At 40.0% G+C, this 22,314-nt stretch overlaps 1 protein-coding gene across 1 annotated transcript; it reads right to left on the bottom strand.

Annotated features, from left to right (window-relative positions):
- Positions 1 to 424: 424 nt before the first annotated feature.
- On the bottom strand, positions 425 to 22,058 carry LOC121946790 (sodium- and chloride-dependent taurine transporter-like). The gene is made up of 14 exons (XM_088081485.1): positions 22,032 to 22,058; positions 21,682 to 21,910; positions 20,920 to 21,054; positions 16,267 to 16,501; positions 15,070 to 15,202; positions 14,223 to 14,357; positions 12,095 to 12,198; positions 11,827 to 11,951; positions 10,210 to 10,322; positions 6,294 to 6,431; positions 5,755 to 5,857; positions 2,996 to 3,096; positions 2,667 to 2,837; positions 425 to 2,178 (listed from the first exon to the last, which is right to left on the bottom strand). Exons 1-14 carry the CDS (start codon positions 22,056 to 22,058, stop codon positions 2,023 to 2,025), a joined length of 1,905 nt encoding a protein of 634 aa, XP_087937611.1. The 3' UTR covers positions 425 to 2,022.
- Positions 22,059 to 22,314: the final 256 nt, after the last annotated feature.

The following is a 22,314-nucleotide window of genomic DNA, read 5'->3' as shown; positions in this document are numbered from 1 at the left end:
ATTTTGGGAAATGTTGGCATGAGCAGTTTAGCAAACCATCATATGTTGTTTGGATTTACTACAATATTGGTGCTTCCTCAACGTTTCCCTATTGATACTCCCTTGTTCCCCACAGTTATGTTTTCTTCAGTGGTATCTACAGGTAAACATCAGGAGGAACTGGTGAGCATTTATTAATTCAAACAACAATTTTACACTGTCAGTCATGTTGTCATAAATGGTCTGTATTACCAAGTTTCTTACATGTAAGTCCTCTCATCTACTTATTCCTGCTTGAGAAATTAAAAACCCATCACATATTAATGGTAATAAATAAAGTATACTGGTGTCAGATAGAAATTTCTCTACTTTGCAGGAATTTTGAGGTATAAATGCTTCAGAGACGTTCATATATAGAGAACAAAAGAATCATCCAGGCACAAAATCCAAAGAAAAAGATGTTTATTGTAATCTATATAGAAATGATGCAATGTGCATCTCAAAGGGGACAACCGTGAGACAAAAATACTTTGGTACACTTGAATCTCCAAGATTTTTCACGGACAAAGCAGCACAGTACTGTGGTGGCTCCCGCACATGCTTCAGATTTTGTATCTAACTGTGCAGGTTTTTGCACTATTCAACATTATTCTAAATTTGACGGTGCATTTTGAGAGAGCAGGGACTGCCATTACTTCAATGAACATTGCACACTGAAAAATGTAATCTTGGCTCACAATGTAATCGATATTTAGCAAACAAATTGCTGAGTTTTCAGTAAAATGAATGAGTCAGTGATGGTGTTCATATGATGTACAGTATAAAATTGTTACAAAAAGGCATATGTGATTTACAAATAATTCAAATTCTACAATACAAATGCCTACACCGAACATTAGAAACTAGAATCCAGTGGTAGTTCTGCAGAGGGCCTCTGCTACTGCTATGAGCACGACGGAGAGAGCTGTCAGGATGTTTAGAAAAAAGTAATGCTTTTACTTTTTAAGTGTTCTCACAAATCAACTAAGAATATTTGATGTCAGATTTCTACTCTATCTTGTCATTGTCTTAGCAAGGAGACAACTAGATACTGTATATCAAAGTTTACAATATCAAAATGTTAGAAGCTAAAAATATTTCCTCCTGAAATGTGTTGCGAATGTAACTCCAAATACACTGCAACGATAAAAACAAGTACTACAATAAAGGTGAAACGACATATAAAGTGCAAAGAGAGGTTTCAATAAATGCACTGGGACTGACTATAGTAGTCACACAGGCTGTGTACAAATACTCCAAAAATGCCACTTCCCTTTTCTCCTTACTTCCTCTTCCTTAGCTGTTTTTCTTCTGTATTATGTTGTTTCTGTTTCTGAGGAGCTTATGAATGCATTTCTCACAGTATTTGGCCAAGGCCTTGTTCAACTTGTAACGTAAAGGACGCAAAGCAAGATTAACTCTATACACTGCATATTGCCACTTAACATGTTATGGATTTGTACTCTTAGAGACGTGGGTGGCTCACTTCCGCTGCTAGCGGAGGTACATTCATTTTTACTGCAGGGACGAACAACATATAACGAGATTAGAAGTTAGCTTGGGCAATCACGTGAGGACATGTAGACGTTCTCTAACTTTTACGCGGTTTAATTACTTGTTTAGTTCACTAAATTTATGTGAAATTGGAATTTTATGTTTTCCTCTATTACACCAATACAAATCAAATTCCTCATCTCGTCCCCGGAATCAACAGAAAGGTAGTAAACATTGAACATTTTCTATCTCAAAATACTGCCTAAGCTGAGATCAGTGCCAACTACAGCAACAACAATTGTAACATTAACAATATCGATATAGTAAAAAATAGAAAAAAAAAATTACAAGAGAAAAAAAATTACAACAATAATATATAACTTTCTTCATAGAAATCAAACCATCTCTAATGTGAATATATTGGACGATGTAAACCTACCATTATCAAAGTTAGCAAATATGATAATAACACAGAAAGCACATCAATCTTATTCCTCTCACAGAGAGCGCTCACATCATTGTTTCTACAATGGTGTGGGTGGGCTTGATCAAGCCATTGTTCCCGTTTGGGTCCAGGGGCTGTGTCAGCTCGCTGCCCTTCAAGTTGTACTCTTTCGGGCGAGAGCTCACGCCTGACTTCGCCGGGGCTGCCACTGCTTTGATCCTCTGAGGGCGGGAAAGGAGAGATTAGACTAATGACCATCACAAACTGGCGCAGTTTAAGGCTCAATGTGACAGCAATCAAATTTTAATTTTTTTAAAATTGAGTGACATTTTAGGGAATATGCTTATACGCTTTCTTAACTTACGTTAATCAATGTTTCTCAAACGGGGGTACAGTGGAGCACTGCAGGGGGTACTTGACATTTTTTTAATGTCTTTTACACTTTGATTTTTGTACTGATTAAACAAGCATGATGTGATGTGTTAATAAGTGATCTTTAGAGGTGCTGGTAGGTGGATTCAGTTACCTTTGGATAGAGCAAGGGTAGCTGTTTCCCCCTGTCTCCAGTCTTTATGCTAAGCTAAGCTAACCATCTCCAGGCTCAAGCTTCATATTACGGACACAGATGTACTTACTCTTGGCAAGACTCAAATAGGCATATTTTTCAAAATTCAAACTCCTTGTTTAAAAGGGACAAAAGTCTGCTCACCTCGATCAGGGGTCCCTCAGACTGTAAGATCTTGATGACCATCACCATGGGGATGCAGATCATGGAGGACAGGGCCAAAAACCAGCCCAGACCGATGGCCCAGTCAGGGTACTCATACACCTTGTTATAGGTCAAGGGCTTGTACTTCACCAGGGAGAACACAAAGCAGCCCTGGGGGGAAAGAAAATGTAACACATGCTTCTTTCAGTACAAGCTGAACACTTTCCTGTGACCTTGAAGGTTTAACTAGCAACATTTGTCACATGTCGTAAACAGTATCTTGTCCAACAAATAAAGTGAGGCTCCAGAAGCTACTACTCATCTCTCACCATGCAGAGGACAGGAGTGATTATGGTCCAGCTCCATTTCATCCAGGGGTTTGGTCTGTAGCCAATCATATCCTCAACGCCATCGTAGAAATTATCAACCCCTACCAGACAAAATAAGAACAATAACATGAGTCCTATCGTACATATATATATATATGTTTCAACAAGGTTAATGTTGTACATAAGATACCATGAGTCTTTGGTGTTTATTTTTTTTTTTATAATCAGAATGACCTTCATGTCTACCTTCAGAAATAAAAAGGTTTATGGTCCCTTATCTCTGCTTCGTGCCCTAAACTGCAGCTTTTATTTTCGCTGGGTCAAGCACCATATGCTGCTTATAATATAAACAGTCTGGGCTTACTAGGCCATCATTTATGCTTCCTCGGAGTTTATTGTTGAGAACAATATGGTTTATTGCATTGTTAAGAAGGGTGTGTGCAACTGTTTTTATGCTCCTTTGTGCGAGTTAACAAAATGTTCTTTTCTGTTTTTAGTTCCTTTTTAACATCTGGCGAGGGACTACAGATGAATACAAAGTGCAGCAGCGAGTACGGTCCTTTGTGATGCAGTTACAATAGCAGCTATTTTAACAAAGTTTTTCAAACTTGCATTTGTCAATGGGCAGTGGGCACTTCAACCGAAAAGCGATGTTCACGTCTCATACTTGTTTTTAAAGCTCTTAATGGATTGGGCAATGGGAATATCTATGTGCCCTAACTCCTGAATAACCTGTTTTCTGTTTTTTTTTCTGTTGTTTGTGTTGCGATTTACTCTTTAATCATCTAACTGTTTTGAGGCTTTCTAGATAATTTAATATGCTTGACTGCTCCCTCACTAAGCCTAACTTAGTTCAGTTTATGTGAATGATATGGACAAACCCCTGATTCGACTTTTATGGCTGTTTAGTATTAATGTTCTATAAAATTAATAATAATTCAAAAAATCAAGCCAACCGAGACTCTTGCGCATGCGCTTGCGGAGATAGTTATTGCGCATGTGCCTGCGGACCTCCGACAGCCAGGTGCCTCTCCGCCCATTTGACATGTCTGCCCCCACAGCTAATGTGCAACTTTTTTAAAGAGACTGGTGCACCTTTGTAAACCCTAAAAAAAAAAAACCCAAAACAAAAAAAAAAAATTAAAGTGGCAGTATTTTGTTTTAAATTAAAAATGGATTCACGAAAATGGTTTAAAAACCAAGGACATATCAGATGAGACAGCTGCAGCCTTTGACGACCCTGCAGCTACTGCACCTAGCAGGGTGCTAGCTTATTTTCAGCTTTGACAAACGTTTTCAGCGATCACCGAGGGAGTATGCTTTATCCGCGCAAAGCTAATTCAACGCGGTTTTGAAAAGGATTTGACCCAGATGTGCCAGGATGAGAGGAAGGACTGTGTGTTGAGGACATCCACTCAACAGGAAAACGGCGTTTCCAGCTTTATTAGCATCAACAAGGAGCTGCTGCCTGGGAGGGTGAGTGGACTGTTCCCATGTTTATCTCGTGTCTGCTGTTCATTACTGTAGATTATAGTGTCGTTTCTCTGTATTGTGTGTGTATTTGTTTGCCTTTGGCCAGCTGGTTTGGCGTGCGCATCCATGTGCATTTACGCAATGGTTTGTGCCATGCTGCTGTTTATTTGTGCCACTTTACGCAGTGTTATGCTGTTCAGTTGTTTATTTGTGCCTACTTCTGCGCCTTTACGCAGTGCTGCTGGTCATGCTGTTGTGTTGGTTTGAACGTATTTACGCGCGGCGTGCGTCTTTACTCAGTGTTGTTAATTGTTGGTCATGCCGCTGGTGAGTTTTAAATTTGCATCTGTTGTGATACTTTTGTGGTCCCCCCAATCTAAATCACGTCCTCTCTACAGATTTGCCCTGGCGCTGGGGCTGTCTTATCCTTTTTACTTTTATGTTGCATTTTTTATTATGAAGCACTTTGAGCTGCATCCCTTGTATGAAAGTTGCTCAATATATAAAGTTTATTATTATTATTAATATTAGTAGTAGTAGTAGCAGTAGTAGTATATTGTTAATTGTAATCATTTTTAGAGTGTTGTTTGGGTTAAAACTGTTCCAGGAAATATCTGATGTTTATTTTGAAGTTATTTTATATTTACTGCTCAGGCTGAACCTCCACAAGAATATAGCAGGTTTTTCATTTTGAGCTACCATTAAGAGCATTTTCTGATAAAACTGAAAGGACAAATGACTTAACTTGTGTTGTATTAACTTGTTATAATTTCTTAAACTGACACATTGACGGATTGCTCAGCTGAGTCTTGGGGGAGTTAAATGGATAAACATGCTCAGCTTTACAGTCACAGAAGTATCGGTATAGTGGTTGCACTGTTTGTCAGATACATGATTGCAATTTACAGTATCCAATGGCTTCAGAATATTAGTATCGTGTTTATTATTGGAAGATGCAGCATTGCTTTCATTTCAATTAGATGCTTTTCTCTCATTAGGTTAAATGTTCCTCCTTCATTAATACTAATGGGATGTCATCTGGTGGGAGGAAACCCAATGAGCCAATAACAATCTAGTGGGGGACCAACATCATCCCCACCCCCTCGCCATGCCCCGCGTGCAGTTAAAGTTATTTACTACTGATGTAGGAGGAAACACAAGGACACCTTTGTTTACCGCCAAAGAGATCACTTTGCTTGTCAACTCTTCAGGATCATTACTTTAAAAAACAAGACACGTTACAGAAATGCGTTACGACTCTATCGCACAGAGTGGTTTCCACTTACCATAAACCCAGGCTACAGCGATGCATTCAAAGAATGCAACCCACAAAAGGCACACACCACTGGCTGCATAGTAGTCAAAGAGTTGAAACACATACATGCCACCCTGGAAAGAGAAAAGAAAAGCAGCATTAATTACCTCTCTGATGTGTGTGTGGAACAAAAGAAAGTCACGGAGATAGAGGGGGGTATTAAAGCGGAGTGGGTGAGGGGTGCTGAAAGAGGCGCACAAGAATGCTGGCACCCGACCAATAGAGGCAGAGTTCAACAGGTGCTGAGACGCCATTGAAGCACGGTTAACTGCTAAACGGAAAACGGCATTCCGAATTGTTCCATTCAGACACACAGGATGTGAGTGGTGAATGTGGTAGGAAGCCATATTTGGTCGCAACAATGAGGCAGCCGACAGGCGAGTGGAAAGTCTGTTGCGTTATCTCTGCCGCTAATCCGAATACGCAGGGTCGCTTTTCCTTTTCTAAACAGGATAAGCAGTAGCAGTGAGAGCGCAGGGGTTCAAATGAAGTGACTGTTGGTGAACTTACTTTTGTTACCATGGCGAGTCCCAGGAGATAGCTCATGGTGCACATCACAGCTATAAAGATCTCCCGTCGGTAACCCTTCCTGAGGAGGGACGGATATAGATCCACGATGGAGGTGATCTGTCCTTCCACTTCAACAAACTGTGGGGACAAAAGCAACCATTAAGTTCTCAGAGGAGAGAAAAAAAAATGTCTCTTTCTGTGTGCATGCAGCTCTTGTTTTGCCTCTACAGACCAGTGATTAGAGAATGAGAGCTGTCTTTGTTGGGCAGTAATGAGAATTTAAACAGGGCTCCTCTCTGCAACACTGGTTTGTTGCTACCAAGACACAACAGAAACAAAACAACAGTGAATCACTGTCTCCGTCTCCCCGTCCCCTTGTCTCTCCTGCTCCCCTGTGTCTTCTCATTGCCTCATAAACTACATACTGTCATAACAAAATTATGAAATTGTTCCTCTTTACCAAGAACATGCTTCTTTGTTGCACCAAAGCCAAACAAAAACCCCTTACATAACAGTGGCATGTATGTGTGAGCGATGTTCACAATATATAGCATTCAGAACGACAAATCTGCATGAAATTTATGGTCAAGAAATGCACCCACACACACACACACACACACACACACGCACACACACTGTCACTGGTAACGCTTCTCTCATGGAAATAGCTGCATGAGTATTTACATGTGCTCAAATTTAGAGCATCGGCCTGATCTCGCAGTTGGCTGAGACGAGTAGCTGGCCATGTGCAGGACTGAGTTAGCACTGGAGTAGAATTACACTTGGAGGCAGGAAATGTGATATGGCCGGCGAATCCCTCGGGTGCACACTTGTGTTTTGTCTACTTAGATTATCTTGTCTTAATCAAAGCTCTGCCTGCGATCAGAGCTGGATGGCTCGCATGCAAACTATTATAATGACTTCTACTAACTAAATGTTTGGCATGTCAACGTCTGTCAGCTTCTAAAAACTTAATTTGTGGTATTATGGGACATTAAAAGGACTATAATCCTCACACAGTGCGGTTGAGTGTGATAGTAAAATGCCTTTGTGGGAACAGGCTGCTTTTCTTGTCTGTCAGTTATCTGATACCTTGGAGACGTTGATGTGGATCAGAGAGACACTAAATGTGTTTTACACATTGGGGCTGGCAGGAGCCAACTAACCCATGGGATCGGGGAGGTGTTTGTGTGAAATAAATGGGAAGTTGCCAACTGACTGTTCTGTTCAGAGCTTGACGCCACAGTGGCTGCGGTTACACGGACAGTATTTCTTCTATCTGAGTGAAAGCATTCTGATTATAGATTTATAACTGCGGGAGCCATAAAGTGATTTATAAAGGAGATCATTTTGTAGTATAATAAAGATTTGGTATTGTTTATATTTTGGTGTTGTTGCATGTTTTTTGGGAATATTACTTAGTAGTTTCATGATTGCAGTTATTAGGAGAGTTGGGTCACACGGATATGGGCCCTCATAATCTATAATCTGCTTTTCACCTGTTAATAGAAAAGCAAGTGAGTGACCGCACTTTCTTTGATCGCTGTGGCTATTTTGTGCACGTTACAATAATTTGATTTCTTTTCATTAATACATTGTATTTTTGGATCTCAGCATCATTTGTTGGTGTGTCACACATGGACCAGGCCCTGCCTCTGCCTCAGTGACTTTTAGATTGTTTCCTACAGTCGCTAAAATAATTTTTTGACTTGGTTCAGCCAGCTGTAAAGTGTCTATCTGCCAGTAAAATACCAGAAATAGAAGATTTTTTTCTTTGTTGACGAATTTAGTTTTATAGTTTAACCGTTATTTATCGGCTACCTTTGTTTGTTTGTTATACAGGTATGTCATTTTTTTAAATGTTTGAAATAGGTATATTGAATTCAAAAAAATAGATCATTGAATAAAGGAAGAGAAGTGGTTTGTAAGTGTTGTGATGTAAGCGGTTATTTGCTGTAGCTACAAATTACAGATGTTGCCTAAACACTCACACTCACGTGCAGACAGTTGGCAGATGCTGCAATTTACCAATGTTCCCTAAATGTCCCATATGCAGGCTACTGCTACTGGTATAAATAGACGAATCTTAAGGCCCAGACACAGCAAACCGACATCAAAGAACTGATGGCGATGAAACCGACTGTTGTGTCGCCTCACATCACCTGTGTCGCTGCCAAAAAGTTGTACTTGTACACGCGTCCATGTACACAGCAAAGAGCCAACAAACACGAATGTTCTGAACCTCAAGAGAGGAAATAACTCTCCGTACCAGCAGATAACTGTAGTCTGTATTCATCATTTAAAAAGGGACACTGGATAACCAACAGGATGGATTCAAGACGCTTAGCTTAGTCAGCACATTAACAACACAACCTGATGCTGAATGATCAGTGTGCTAGTGAGCAATAACACAAACAATTATGAACTGTTTCTGCTTCAGAGTTCAGTGGCTAAAAGGTTTATCTTACCTAATAAGACAAGTTTTGAACTCACTCCCTCTTGACTTTATTCATTTGTTTGCATTCCTCATTTCTCTTGCGCTTGTATGCTGAGTTCAGCTACCAGTCAGAGTGATTTCTCCACCGTCTCTGACTTTGATTCAATAAGCTGAATTGACCAATAAAAAGCTGACAAGGGCCAACGGTGCAGGACACACTGCAAAAACTAGAGCAACGGACGCTGACTAACTGCCTGAAAGTGACCGATAGCCATCCTTTGATTTGGTGTGTCAGAGTCCTAAGTAGGGGTCGACCGATAAAGGTTTGTCAGTTAGACCGATAACTGATATTTGGAAATTGTATGCACTTACAATAAAAATAAAAAGAATCATTCTGTCAATATTTAGAATTTGAAATATCACAACCTCCGACACAAAACTTAGTTTAAATGCTTTCAGCAAATGTTTAATAAAAACTGAAACATTCAACATCATATACAGCAAGTTCCCAGCAACTTTTTTATAAAGTCAAGTGAAAAATTAAATAAAAAATGAATTAATGAAAAAAGCTCCCTGTAGTTTTAAAGAGTAAAAGTTCCTTCAATGCTGACACTTTTTTTGCACTTTTTAATTAATTAATTTTCTTCTGATTGATTCAGTCTCTTCCGATTGATGTGTTTGCATAAAGCCTCCTGTAGACTGTGAGATTTTTGCAATGTTATAAGTTTAGTGCAGCCACACTTTGCGACATGGATCTAAAGACTTAACAATGATGTCACCGACTGAATCTCAGGTTATGACCTACGTCCATCGACGTCAACACGCATGAAAAGAGTAACGTCGGCGGGCGTCATTCATCTACACCGCTGTAGTTGTAGAGAAAAATGTAAATAAACAAATTGAGCCTTCGCTGTAGCGGCATTTATGTGTCGGGAAACATCTAGAGAAGAGGAGGAGGAGGGGAATGTGGGTGCTGTTATGGTTGGGGGGAAAAAAGGCCAATTTGGCACGCCAATTCTGCAAAGAGAGCTCCAAGTATGTATTAGCATCTATTAGCATTTAGCATTTTGCACTGTTGCGCTGGTCAGTGCGTCATTTCATGCTGCATTGCTATTGGTTGGTTAGCAGACATAGGTCGTAACAGCAGTCACAGTGTGAGATTCTCATCCCAAATATCCGACACTTTCAGATATTTATCCCAGGCTGTCTTTGATCGCACGACTCTGACAACAGCCGTACTTGCACCTCTCTCACTGTGCGACGTGGGACCACCGTTTTAGAGCCACGACCAGATATCACCACGTTTCAGCCACGATCGATATATTTCGTCTGAAACCGCTGAAAATCGCACAGTGTGTACTGGGCTTTAAGCATTTGTTTTTCTGATTGGGCTATTATTCTGATCAACAGTAAAATATAAGGATCCATGTAAACGCGCTAGTGATTGCAAAAAAATCCAAAAAATCAAAAAATACTGACCTGGCTGTCGAGGCCCAGGAGCAGCAGCATGATAAAGAACAGGATGGCCCAAAGAGTTGGCAGCGGCATCATGGACACAGCTTTAGGGTAGGCGATGAAAGCCAAGCCAGGACCTGGAGGGAGAACAGAGTGGGGACGGGGAGAGGGGGAGATGGACAGGATTAATATTTCTATCTGATTTTAGCTTGGACGACACAATGGGATTGGAAAAATAATGTAAATACTGAGCTACAGGCTGAGCGGGGTCTGGCATTGCTAATGATCTACAGGGAATATGATCTAATGTGTCCAACAATTCAAAGATGTGATGAAGTTAGCTTGAGTGTTTTATTCTTTGTTGGCTTTATGTGCTGGGTGGCTGTGAGGAAATAGAAGTTCCCTCAAAGTGTTTTCGTATGTGTTAACGTGCAGGAAATACCAACAACTATATTCAGCTGTACATATTGTCTCTTTCACACTGTAGAGTACATATTACATAACAGCCTACTGTTTCTACTGTACATAACACACCCTACCCATTGTACTGCACATGCTATTCATTAGGTTCTGATCATACTGTTCATATCACAGCTGCTTTACATTTTGTACATTGTTTTTGTGTATATCACATATACATTTATAAGCACGTTTACTACTGTTGGCACTAGATGCTGCATTTCTGGTACTTACTGTGTGCAACAACAATAAAGTGGAATCTAATCTAATCTAATCTAATCTAAACAAAGCAAATGAGGTTTGCAGCAAAGCCATGAACCACATCAACAGGATAAGAGCATGAGACACAAACTCAGCAAACACATAAACTAGTGTCTCAATTAAACTGATGAGCAAAATGCAAAGTTATATGGCTTAATTTATGAATTTGGGCTGTTTTCATATATGATGGAATATCTTGTATGTACATACACACTAACATGCCATCACAGAACTTACTGTCATTGTTATAGTTTAATTTCACATGAATATGTTCAAAGTTGCAGTCTTAAAGAAAGCAAGAGTTTAATTTGAAACTGAACAGAGCGAGCATGCTGAAAGAAGATGCATCTCCTTCAAAGTCCACATAGAGTATAAAGGAAGACAGAAACAGAACCGGTGGCATCCACCTCAGGAGATCCACACTTGTTAACAGAACTGGGCTTACAGTGCAGTGCTGCTGGTCAGAAATATCACCTCAGGGTGCCAGTGCACATACAGTAGCATACATACAGTACGGTGCCAATCTTCTTAGCAATGTCCCCTGGTCAAAAAGATGTAAAGCTACTAAATAACATGAGCAGGTTGAATGTGGGACATGAGGACACCTGGTGCCATTGAACACCTGAAGTAATGATGAGGAGCTCTTTAACACCGCAGTTCATTGTGGAGCTAAAACCCAAAGCACCAACGCCATGGAAAGGTGGAACAGATTTCACACTGAAGTTGCAATTCTGTTTCTTTAATTCAAGGAGTGTGCAATTGCCGATACCTCTACATTTCAGCATCACCGTTTCCGAAACTTTCATACTTTTTCCCCTCATTTAAAATTTGGTATTGCTTCACTCTTTTGTGTCCAAATTTTTTTTTTTTTTTGGCAACAGCGCCCACCATCACTGCTGCCATCACCTTGGACCCTCGTACCTGACTCTGCCACATCGGCAATGTCCACCCCTTGTTCTTGTGCCATGAAGCCCAGGACGGAAAATATTGCGAAGCCAGACACAAAACTGGTACCGCTGTTGAGGCCTCCCAGCAGCAAACAGTCCCTATGTCACACATATGTCATGGAGGTTGTTAATGAACACAGGTGGAACCGAAGTTCCCATTTTCTTTTCACGCAACCGTCTCTGACACGAGTTGCTGTCACTACTACAGTCCCACTGTCCCCCCCAGCGGAAACACAACTCACCTGTAGCAGTTGTATTTGTACTTGTTGTAGCTCCCCAGTGACGTCATGGCACCCAGGCAAATGGCGTAGGAGAAGAAAATCTGGGTTCCTGCATCAATCCACACCTGAGAGACAGAAGAAGATATAATTTTCAGTGTTTTCCAGAAAGATTAGGTCCACTGCTGTGCTGGGAGCTGAGTTGAGAGCAGCTGGTGCAGCTCCGAAATGTCCCATCGTTGCATCTTAAACGGCGGACCTCTACAACATTTCTGTCCTTCCCGTGGCGCTCTTTGGCCATAGTGCACCGGTGCAGCCGCCAAAAGGCGCCTCTCGCTAACAACCGACAGCTGCAGCACAATGACGTAAATAAGAGAGCGAGCAGAGCAGCAGTGACCTCGGTGAAGTGAGGTGTCTGCACAGAGCCCAAGGGATACTGAAAGACAGCAGCCACACCAGCCGCAGTCTGTTCACCCCGCTGCCATCTGGAAAAACAAACAGAAGTGTCCGCTGCCGAACCACCAGACTACGGAGCAGCATCTTTCCCCAGGCTGTGAGACTCCCCAACTCCTCGTTCGACGCCAAAAAGATGTAGCAAGATTTAGGGTCAACTTTAATTTCATTTCTTCTTAAACCACCAATAAAAATGACAAATGAATCTACCTTGTACCTTGAGTGAGAGAGAGAGTTGGTTTATTAGGCTATTTTTTGTCTATCAATGGTCTTAAAAACAGGTTTCATACACATTTTTACCATTCAATTTTCATGACTTCCAATGACCTTTAAGCAGATTTTCAAGACCATACATCCCCTGAAATGACCACTGACATGCCTTATCGGTTCTTTTCATTACTGTATAATAGCTTTAAAATCTAATGTTATTTACAAGTGGACATGAGGTTGAGCACTGATTTTTTAAGCACTGGGTAGGAACTTATGTTTTTGTTTTTGACTAAGGGGAGTCGCATACAACTTTAAATGCCTGTATTCTGTAATTTTTTTATATATATTTATATTTTTTAAAAATTGAAAACAATTCCTTCAAAAAATCTTTGGCCATTTTATGTTTTTTTTAAAAAAAATTGGTGGACCCTCAAGCTTGGAGGGCATGTTTTTTTTTTAAATCACCAAATTTACACAATTCATAACCAGAAACTGTTTAAATTATTGTTGTTGATTTTCCAATTCCTTAAACATATTATGTGTTATTATGCAGGCTTGTGTAACAAAATTCCATGACTTTCCCAAAACTTTCAGACTAAATTTAGTTTTCCAAAACTATTCCAGGCCTGGAAATTGGTATTTGCAAATTCCATGACCTTTCCAGGTTTTTCATGACTGCACCAACCCTGTGTAAACAGTAAATTAATCAAATTAGTCGCCATATCGCTGTTTTCATAAGCTAGCCTGCTGTCACTGCAATCTTGTAGCCATGATAATGAATTATGAATGACTATTAAACACACCCCTGTTCCTTGTTTGAGAAAAAATGTTAACAGGAAGTAAAGCTGAATGACGGGGAGCTTTAAAGACTATAAAGATATTAAATAAATTAAATACATTAAATACAAACTCAGCCCTTAAGCAGTGGTGTAATGGTGAAATGTCAGTAATCATTTTATCTTAAACCTCATGAACATCATGCACTCTTTGAGGCATCGTTAAATCTTATTTATTTTACTTAGCGTTCGCACAGGACACACGGGGGCCAAACAATTGGGAAATGTCTGCTTGGTTTTGATGTTAATCCAATCACTCATGAGAAATTATATAATCGAGTTACATAACGAAAAAATAAAAAGATATCAAAAGTGCCCCAGGGATGCAGTTTTCTGTTGGCCGACACCAAAATTAGCGTCCCTCATCAAAAAGCCATTTTTCCATTGGATTTTGGATTATTGCAGAAAATACATTCTGTGGCAAACAAACGTTTATTTTCTCCTTGCAATATGTTTTTACCGTTATGTTCCAAGCCCATGTACAGTTTACATTTTGTGAAATATCGTTAAATATGTGGTAAATTATCTAATGTGTGGACCATGAACTAATGACTAGGAAGAAATCTGGACCCCATGGCAGGACCAGTTGGGAACCATTGGAGTAGAGTGTGAAAGCTATTAAGTTTTATTTATTTATTCGTTTTCAGTCTTACCTCTGGGTCTTGTAGGCGGGTCAGGTTAGGATAAAGGTAGAATTTGATCCCTTCAGCTGCCCCAGGAAGGGTCACTCCACGCACCAACAGCACAATCAGCATCACAAATGGAAAAGTTGCTGTTATGTAGACCACCTAGACAGGATGGGGGAGTGATAAGCCAAAATACTGAGCAACAACTGTGACTCATCAGCCTTGATATATAATGATACAAGCAGTAGTTCTTTTTTTAAGTTCTCATTTCTAACTTGTGTTTTTCCAGCTGCAAGACAAAAGAAATATTGTTCATGTTATCTGATGTTAATGTCCAGAGTATTTTTAACATAGAAAAGTTAGGTGAGGTCCAGGAACGGTGATGCATACTGCCTGCAGAAGTCAGGAAAAGTATTTGAGGTGTGTGCCGAATAGAGCACAAGGCAGCACACCAAACTGCGTAATGACTTCTTTCTGAATAGCCTTCTGGTTAAAGATTAAGCGGGATCATTTCACAGCAGTGAACCCTGTGTTAAATATGGAAATAAACCCACAAATAGGGCTTAATAGAGTTAATAACTGTCCTCACAGAGCTCCTCCTGTTGGCTCTGGCCCAGTTGACAGGAACAGAGCAAAGACTTAGGAGTGGCAGTCAACTGTTTACAGCCGACAGTGAGTCTGGCCAACAAGAAACCTCCAGGACAGCGCAGAGGCTTGTGTCTCTAAATCAACCAAATTAACTGCCTTCCAAGCATGTGTCCTTTCTTTGCGCAACAGTGTTTGTCACTGACTTGTAAAAAAGAACACTGAAGGCCAAACAGCATCCAGGCAACACAATAAGTACAGGATGTGTCGGCGCCTCGGCAGCACTCACTTTCCCGGTGGACTTGACTCCCTTCCAGATGCAGAAGAAGCAGATAATCCACACTGCCAGGAGACACAGGGCCAGGTCCCACTTCAGAGGCCCGATGTCCTCGATCCCAGTGGAGATGCTCAGGACGTTGCGTCTGCAGAGGATACAGAGACAGAGAACAGGTTACTGGCAGTCTGAGGGACTTGAAACAGCACATTTTTAAACACACCCAAGGAAGTGAATCATGTGACTCCCCTGGACCATGTCAAGGACAACAAATGTGAAAAACAAATAGACACAACTTGGCATTTCTGTGCTGTTTTGCTGCTCTGGCCTGGAATTAAAAAAACATTTGCAAAATAAAAATGTATGTAGGGAAAGGTTCATTTCAATTTAAATATAACTTTCATATAAAAATGATGAATCAAAGTCAGTTCAATGTAAATGTTAGTGCTCTTTATTCAGAAAACCTGCAGTTTTTAATGTCAACTTGTATTTGTTTACAGGGTAGACCTGCCACATCCAATATTTCAGACGTGGTCATGTATCGCAGTAATGGACCAACACAGTTAATGCGGCAGCGTCTATGTATGTCTATGTGCTCTACCAGGTGAGCTTCTGGGCCAACCCTAATACTTGGTTGTCCTGTTTATCTTGGTGTTATTGCTGAAGGGTGTGTGGCTTATTCAAACTATTACGGGCATGCTATTGTATCCTTATGACCGTCTCTGGTGGGCGTACACAATTTCAGACTTCTTTCTCCAAGCTCAAGGCTGTAAAGGGTCTGAAGGAGGAAGTGGAGCCGAGCCTGTAACTCTGCAGCTCTGCAGCTCTGCAGCTAGACCCTTCTCAAATTTTGAGGTGACTATTTGGAAAGCTTTGAGGCTTTAAACATTTTAGTGTCTAAAGTTGCACAAACACTTCTAGTTTAGAGCTATTCATTGTGATGAATTGTCATCAAATACAAACATGTAACAGCCTGTAAACGGGCATGAAAAAGACAACTTAAGACAAAGTTTGAGGAGCGGCATTTGATGTGTGAAAGGTGCTGTACAAATACTGTTTAAGATAAACTGGCAGAGGACTAAAAGTAAACTGTGCCTTTTGTAGGATTTGTGCCTGTTCAAACACATTTACGCAATCGAGATTAAGGGGCAGTGTTACTTAGTATATTCATGTGTGTGTGTGTGTGAGTGCATGCTGTCAGGGTATACTCACTCCCAGAACTCAGTGACAGGGGAGGTAAAGTTGGTAATGTTGGCTGCGAGCCACAGGGTCTTGTTCTTGCGGACTGTGTCCTCTACACAGTATTCTGTGTTCCAGGGCTGCTTGCATTTTGCCCAGGGGAGCTCCGGCTGAAAGCATTGAAACAGGTAGTAGAGTCCCCAGGCCAAGATCACGATGTAGTAGATGTTCAGCAGAGATACGATCACGACAGAGGCATAGCCGATACCTAGAGAGAGGAAAGAAAGAAGACCGGTTTTCAGTTCAAGATATCCAAAACACAGAGTTGTGATTGTCCAGCTTTTGTTATGTTTTTTTGCCACCTGGGCCTAATTGTTCCAAAAAGAAAACAAAAAAATCTGGATCCGAATAGAGTTCCCCATACATTTTTCTGTAGGCCAACCCGGCTAACGTCTCCCTGGTTCTCTCGTCAAAAAAGCCTTTGGGATTTTTCCATTGGCTTTTGGGTTATTACAGTTTTATGGTGAACAGTTTGAGTTTTGTCCCTCAAGATAACTTTCACAAACAAACATCACTCTTAGGATTTTTGAAGCCACAAAAGGACTCCCGCACACTGTCTAACTTGCAATATTACTTTTATTTGCGACCTTTTGGTACTAGACCTTCTTCAGTTTTTGTTTGCCTTTGTTTTGGTCAGTCTGTACCTCCCCAATGCACCTGTCTCATCTGATAGTTGTGCAAAATGTTCTTTTGTTTGAGGATTTTTGAAACCTAAATGCAGTTGCCAGAGGTAAAAGGTTAACATTAGGTCATAAATGAACTACACTACAGTCACGTTGCTATTGCTACGAGGCTGTTAAGCAGGCACAGCTTGATGTAATGACGTTCTGTATACTCATTTAGCCACTTGTTAGCAACTGGCTTTTTACATGACGAGCAGGGTACTTGCTGGCGTATTTTATGTTGTAGAAAAAAATGTAAAAAATCTTTTAAGCTTGTGTTAACCACAGACCTTTCTTCAAGCATCTAACCAAAAATCCATTCAAAGATCTTTTGGAGATTTGTATGCTTTGATTAACTTTTGTTTGATTTTGACAGCTATTTGGGGGATTATTTTATGGTGACAACATCCCTTTATTATTTATTTTTGACATAACTGTAATAAGATAATGTCTACTAAAGCAGTAGAGATAACTAACTGTTAAACATATCAAATAAAAAAAATGAATGTGTGTATATATATATATATATATATATACACACACACACACATATATATATATATATATATATATATATATATATATATATATATATATATATATATATATATATATATATACACACACACATATATATATACATATATATATATATATATATATATATATAAACCAATTTGAAATTTTTATTATATTTTTACCCACAAATCCACCTTTAATTCACCCTTCTCGTGGGATCTGTATTATCCCAATTTTCTGGATTATAGGTTTCCCAGTCCTCTTGAAAAGTTTTGACAACACATACTAAAGGTTTGATCCGGATCAAAACAAAGACTGGATTATGTGATCTAATCCGTTTTCAAAATCCTTTTTTTATTTTGAACAGCCCATTTTCAGAATTTGATCCTATTCAATAGCCGAAATCCAAGCAGATTACATTTGAACAACTAGGCCCAGATAAATGTGAATCCAGTATTCACTCTTTTATCTCTGTTTTTGGTCTCCACTAACGCCCAATATGAATATCTGCCTCTTTAGATGCTAAACGCTCCACCATGTTCACCTCTTACTTTGTTCGTCTGCCGTTTGGTGTTGAGCAGGTAGTGTGCAGTGGGTTTTAAGAGCTTTTTCTGCTGCTTGTTGTGACTGAAAATGACGCAAATCTAAAGCTCCTTAGAGCGGAGGGGAAGTGAGGAGTCATGTGATAATCACTGTGGGTTCATCACGTAGGAAAACATCTTTCACAAGTAGTCATGAGATCCTTTGTTGTTGAGAAATTGATTATAGACGTTATCACAGCTGCTGAAAATCTTGTTTTTTTTCTGATCTTCAGCAGTTACAGTGTGCACACTGTGTTCCCATCATTTTCTAGGATTTCTCTCTCTCTGTCAGGCATGACAAGTCATATTGAGCCGCCCTGCTCCAGTGATGTTGAACATCTGACAATATGTGGAGATTTCAGGGGTGTTGTGGGACGCAAGCGACTCATCTCCCTCAATATTAACACTATAATGCCATTTTTGTCATATTTAATACACGACTTTCTGTGAGCTCCAAAAACCTGTTGTATGCAATTTTGACCTGAATCTAAAAAATGACCTGTTGTGAACTTTAGGATAATCAGAGTCTCATGAAAATTTACAACCACAAACTAAAGACCACAGGCATTCAGAGGGTGGGAGGCTTTCCTGATAATGTCTTCTAAGGGAAACATTAAGTCCACCTGTGCCTGAAAAAGGACAGAAACTTGGGAAAAAGGTTCCTGTTTTGGGGGGAAAATGACCAGTTGAAGTGTTCCAGTTTCAATGAAATCTGTATGTATTTGTTTCTAAAAAATACATTTTTGTGATCAATTAATTACCATAAAAGCGTGTTGTGTCAAATATGATAGAAAATGATTTCCATATATAATTTTTATTCAAATTATACATATTTTTTACATTCTGCCAAAAGGGCCAAGAGCAAATCGATTTAGGAAAAAATAGAATTTTCTGGCTATTATTTCATGGTTCATACTTTACATAGTCAGTAATAGGGGACTTTTGTTTTGGTAAAATTAAGGACATTTACACCAAATTGAAGCAGAAAAGGCACAAATTTCTGCATAAAATTTCTCCAGAATGCAAGAAACTTAAGTTTTATGCTTAAAAATTTCTGGCGGAGGACCCCCAAACCCCAGTTCATCACTGTCCCCCCCAATGTTCAAACGAAACCTACGCCCTTGCATCCGACCACACCCATCACAGATACTGGTTTTGCTTAGAGTTGTGACTTTCAGCCAGAGAGGGCAGCAAACCACTTTTCCAGCCTGGCGATAAATAAACTCTTTACATGAAGACTTTGTTTGAGGTGGAGATTGCGGCTGACCAAACAATAGTATCAACTGACTCTTTATCGACTCAAAGAGGGGAAAACTTCCCGAGCTCGCCTCTGCTATCTACTGTTATAATGTCCTTAGTGTTGTCACACTATTTTTAGATGACTTTGCCAACAACCTGGATGCAGAAATCCCCGGTACTCTTCCAGTGCTCCAGAGTATTTTTAAACTCATCATCTATGTCAACCCCCTCCCGCCTTGTTCCCACATACCGAATGCAAACTGATAGACAAGTCAATGCTGTGACAGGTGTGTATAAGTGTGTGTGTGTGTGCTGGAGCGCAGGGAGTAAAGTCATGAATTTCATCGTGTGATAAGAACACGTGAAGGCGGGAGGGACAATGGGGAGGTTTGTGATTGGCCAACTTTGCAGCCACTTGTGGACTTTCTGCTGTGCCAGACGCTGCGCCAGATGGACAGACAGCAGCCTCAGCGTTCTTTGAATAGCGGAGACCATAAGCAGCTGCTAGAGATCCGTTGAAGCACAGCTTCCTCTTTTTTCATGTCCTGTCCTGTGTGTGAACATGAGTAAGGGCATCACAGCAGCTGCTTAAGGTGCAGTACCTCCGCGCTTGTCTACAGCTGTCACTCAAAGGTAGAGGGACGCACCAAAGAGCAATGACTGGTCTAGGAGTGTCTTAAGGTATCAGTGGCAAATGGCTGATCTCAGGTCAAGAGGCCGGTGAGTGAACTCGACCCTGGCAACAGCGTCACAGACCACATGCAGTATTTATATCAGCCTATAAGCTAAGGCAAACCAAGCAGATGAACACTGTCAACAAAAATGATGTTTTCGTGCAGACCGGGAGCAGGACTGTTTCTTTTGCTACTCTGTTTCCATCGCAACCAAGAACTCAACAATCTGCAATACACGGATGTTTTGGAGTGCTGTTTAGCATGTGATGTTTGTATATTTACTTGCAGGTATGTATACCTGACCCTGGAATCAACCCTTTAAAACCTGAGCAAATTGGCTTGATTTCTTTCAAAAACAATAATAATATAAATATAATAATTATTATAATTTAAAACATTTTCCCTAGTTTTTGATAATATATAATAATCCCCCACTGTATCTGATTTTCCAGGATTTTTTGGGGGGTATTTTTTACAATTGGCTCATTATGTTTTTTTCTCAAGTATTTGAAAATAATCCAACCAATTTTCTCATGTGTCAGAGGTTTAAATGCTTGTGAAAGGCATCTGAACACAGCACAAGAAAACTGATGTTGATCCAGATGTCTAAGGGTTAAAGTGTCATTCATCCTCCATGATGCATGCTCTGAATATTCCTGGTTTACTGTGCTGTGTGATGTCGTTTACACAACACAAAGCAGCCTAATGAAGGCAGACTGGTCCAATTACACTGGGAGGGAATGGTGGGGGGACACCTCGGCAGAACATAATGCTGAATAATGAATACTGCACTGAAACGGGAGGAAAATCAGGGCGGAATTCCTGTTCGGACAAATGAGGCTTTTACTCAGCGTTAAATTTTAAATGATCTTGTCAGGGATGATTTGTGCTCTGATGCGGAGCCTCTTCTTTCTCTGTGTGTTTTATTTGTGTTTATGTGCTTAGACTGACCGGTGAAGATGGGGCATAGCTTGGCCCAGCAGGTGATCCCTCCTTCAGACGTGTACTGGCCCAGTGCGACTTCCAGGAAGAACACAGGCAGGCCACCCCCGAACAGGAAGATGAAGTAAGGGATGAGAAACGCACCTGTGGAAACAAGAGTAAGGCATCTTTTAGCAACAGTCACCAGCTGCAACTATTTTGGCTTAACACTTTAACCCTTTGAAACGTGAGCAAGTTGGTTTGATTTCTTTCAAAAACAAGGGAAGAAGGCAATGAGCAACTTAACAAGAAACGACTCACAAATTGACAAAAGAAAATTAGCAAAATATATATATATATATATATATATATATATATATATATATATATATATATATATATATATATATATATATATATATATATATATATATATATATATATATATATATATATATATATATATATATATATATATATATATATATATGTACACAAGAAAATTATCTGGAAAAAGTGCAAAAAAAGTTAGATCATTTTTTCTATAACATATGTTTAATATAGAATTCTAATCATCATAAATATAGTTTTTGGACATATTTCGCTTTTTTAATATAATTTTCTAATTGTACTATATCTAATTTCTCATTTTCCCCATGCTTTTGAGGATAATTTTTTTTCTCAGGTTTAAAGGTTTAGAAATTTGTGGGAGGCATGTGAATGCAGCATAACATAAACTGACGTCCATCTAGGTCTCAAAGGGTCAACATCTGTAGTGCATCTTCTGCCTACCTCCGCCATTTTTATAACAAAGGTAAGGAAAGCGCCAGACGTTTCCTAATCCGACGAAGCCTCCGGCCACGGACAGGACAAAGTCGAGCTTGCTTGCCCACTTCTCCCTCTGAGGAGCCTTGCCTTCGGCCTCGTCCTCGGGCCGCGTGCCTGGGCTCTTCCCTGGTGAAGGTTTCAGGGTGTCCTTGTGAAAGTCCTTCAGGCATTGGAGCTTTTCTTTTGTGCCATGCTGTGGACGAAAAAAGGACACGTAAGATGGAGTGAGACAAAGAGAGGGACAGAGGTGAGCTGGATAAGACACAGAGAGGCAAGAGCATTAGGGAGATAATGCTGTCTCCTGACTGCGTTACATCGTGCTTCGTAACCACTGAGTACATGATACACAGTACTACGCTGCTAATCTTGCTAATCTGAACAACTGACGCACGGAGGTCATTCAGACTACAGAGATGTTTGGGGCCCAGCTGCGTTGAAATTGAGCATTTAACAAGAAATATTAAATCTCTGAGTGTTATATATTTATTTAAAATATATATATATATATTAAACCTCTGAAACCTGGAGCCATATAACTTTTCAAAAAAATTTGATCCCTAAGAAAATGTTGTGATTTTTTTTAACAAACAAGCAATC

This window comes from Plectropomus leopardus, chromosome 9 (assembly GCF_026936395.1).
Source record: "Plectropomus leopardus strain MGB_pleo_1.0 chromosome 9, ASM2693639v1, whole genome shotgun sequence".
NCBI classification, from domain to species: Eukaryota; Metazoa; Chordata; class Actinopteri; order Perciformes; family Serranidae; genus Plectropomus; species Plectropomus leopardus.
Note: the sequence above shows the minus strand (reverse complement) of the source record. Positions and strands in the feature narration are given on the sequence as shown.

Excerpts from the sequence above, each read along its gene's own strand:
- LOC121946790 (XM_088081485.1), bottom strand. The coding sequence starts at position 22,058 with ATGTACTCAGTGGTTACGAAGCACGAT. Across the intron at positions 15,203-16,266 it reads CCTGTCACTGAGTTCTGGGA|ACGCAACGTCCTGAGCATCT; the intron begins GTGAGTATACCC and ends TATCCTCTGCAG. Across the intron at positions 10,323-11,826 it reads TGCCGATGTGGCAGAGTCAG|GTCCTGGCTTGGCTTTCATC; the intron begins GTACGAGGGTCC and ends TTCTCCCTCCAG.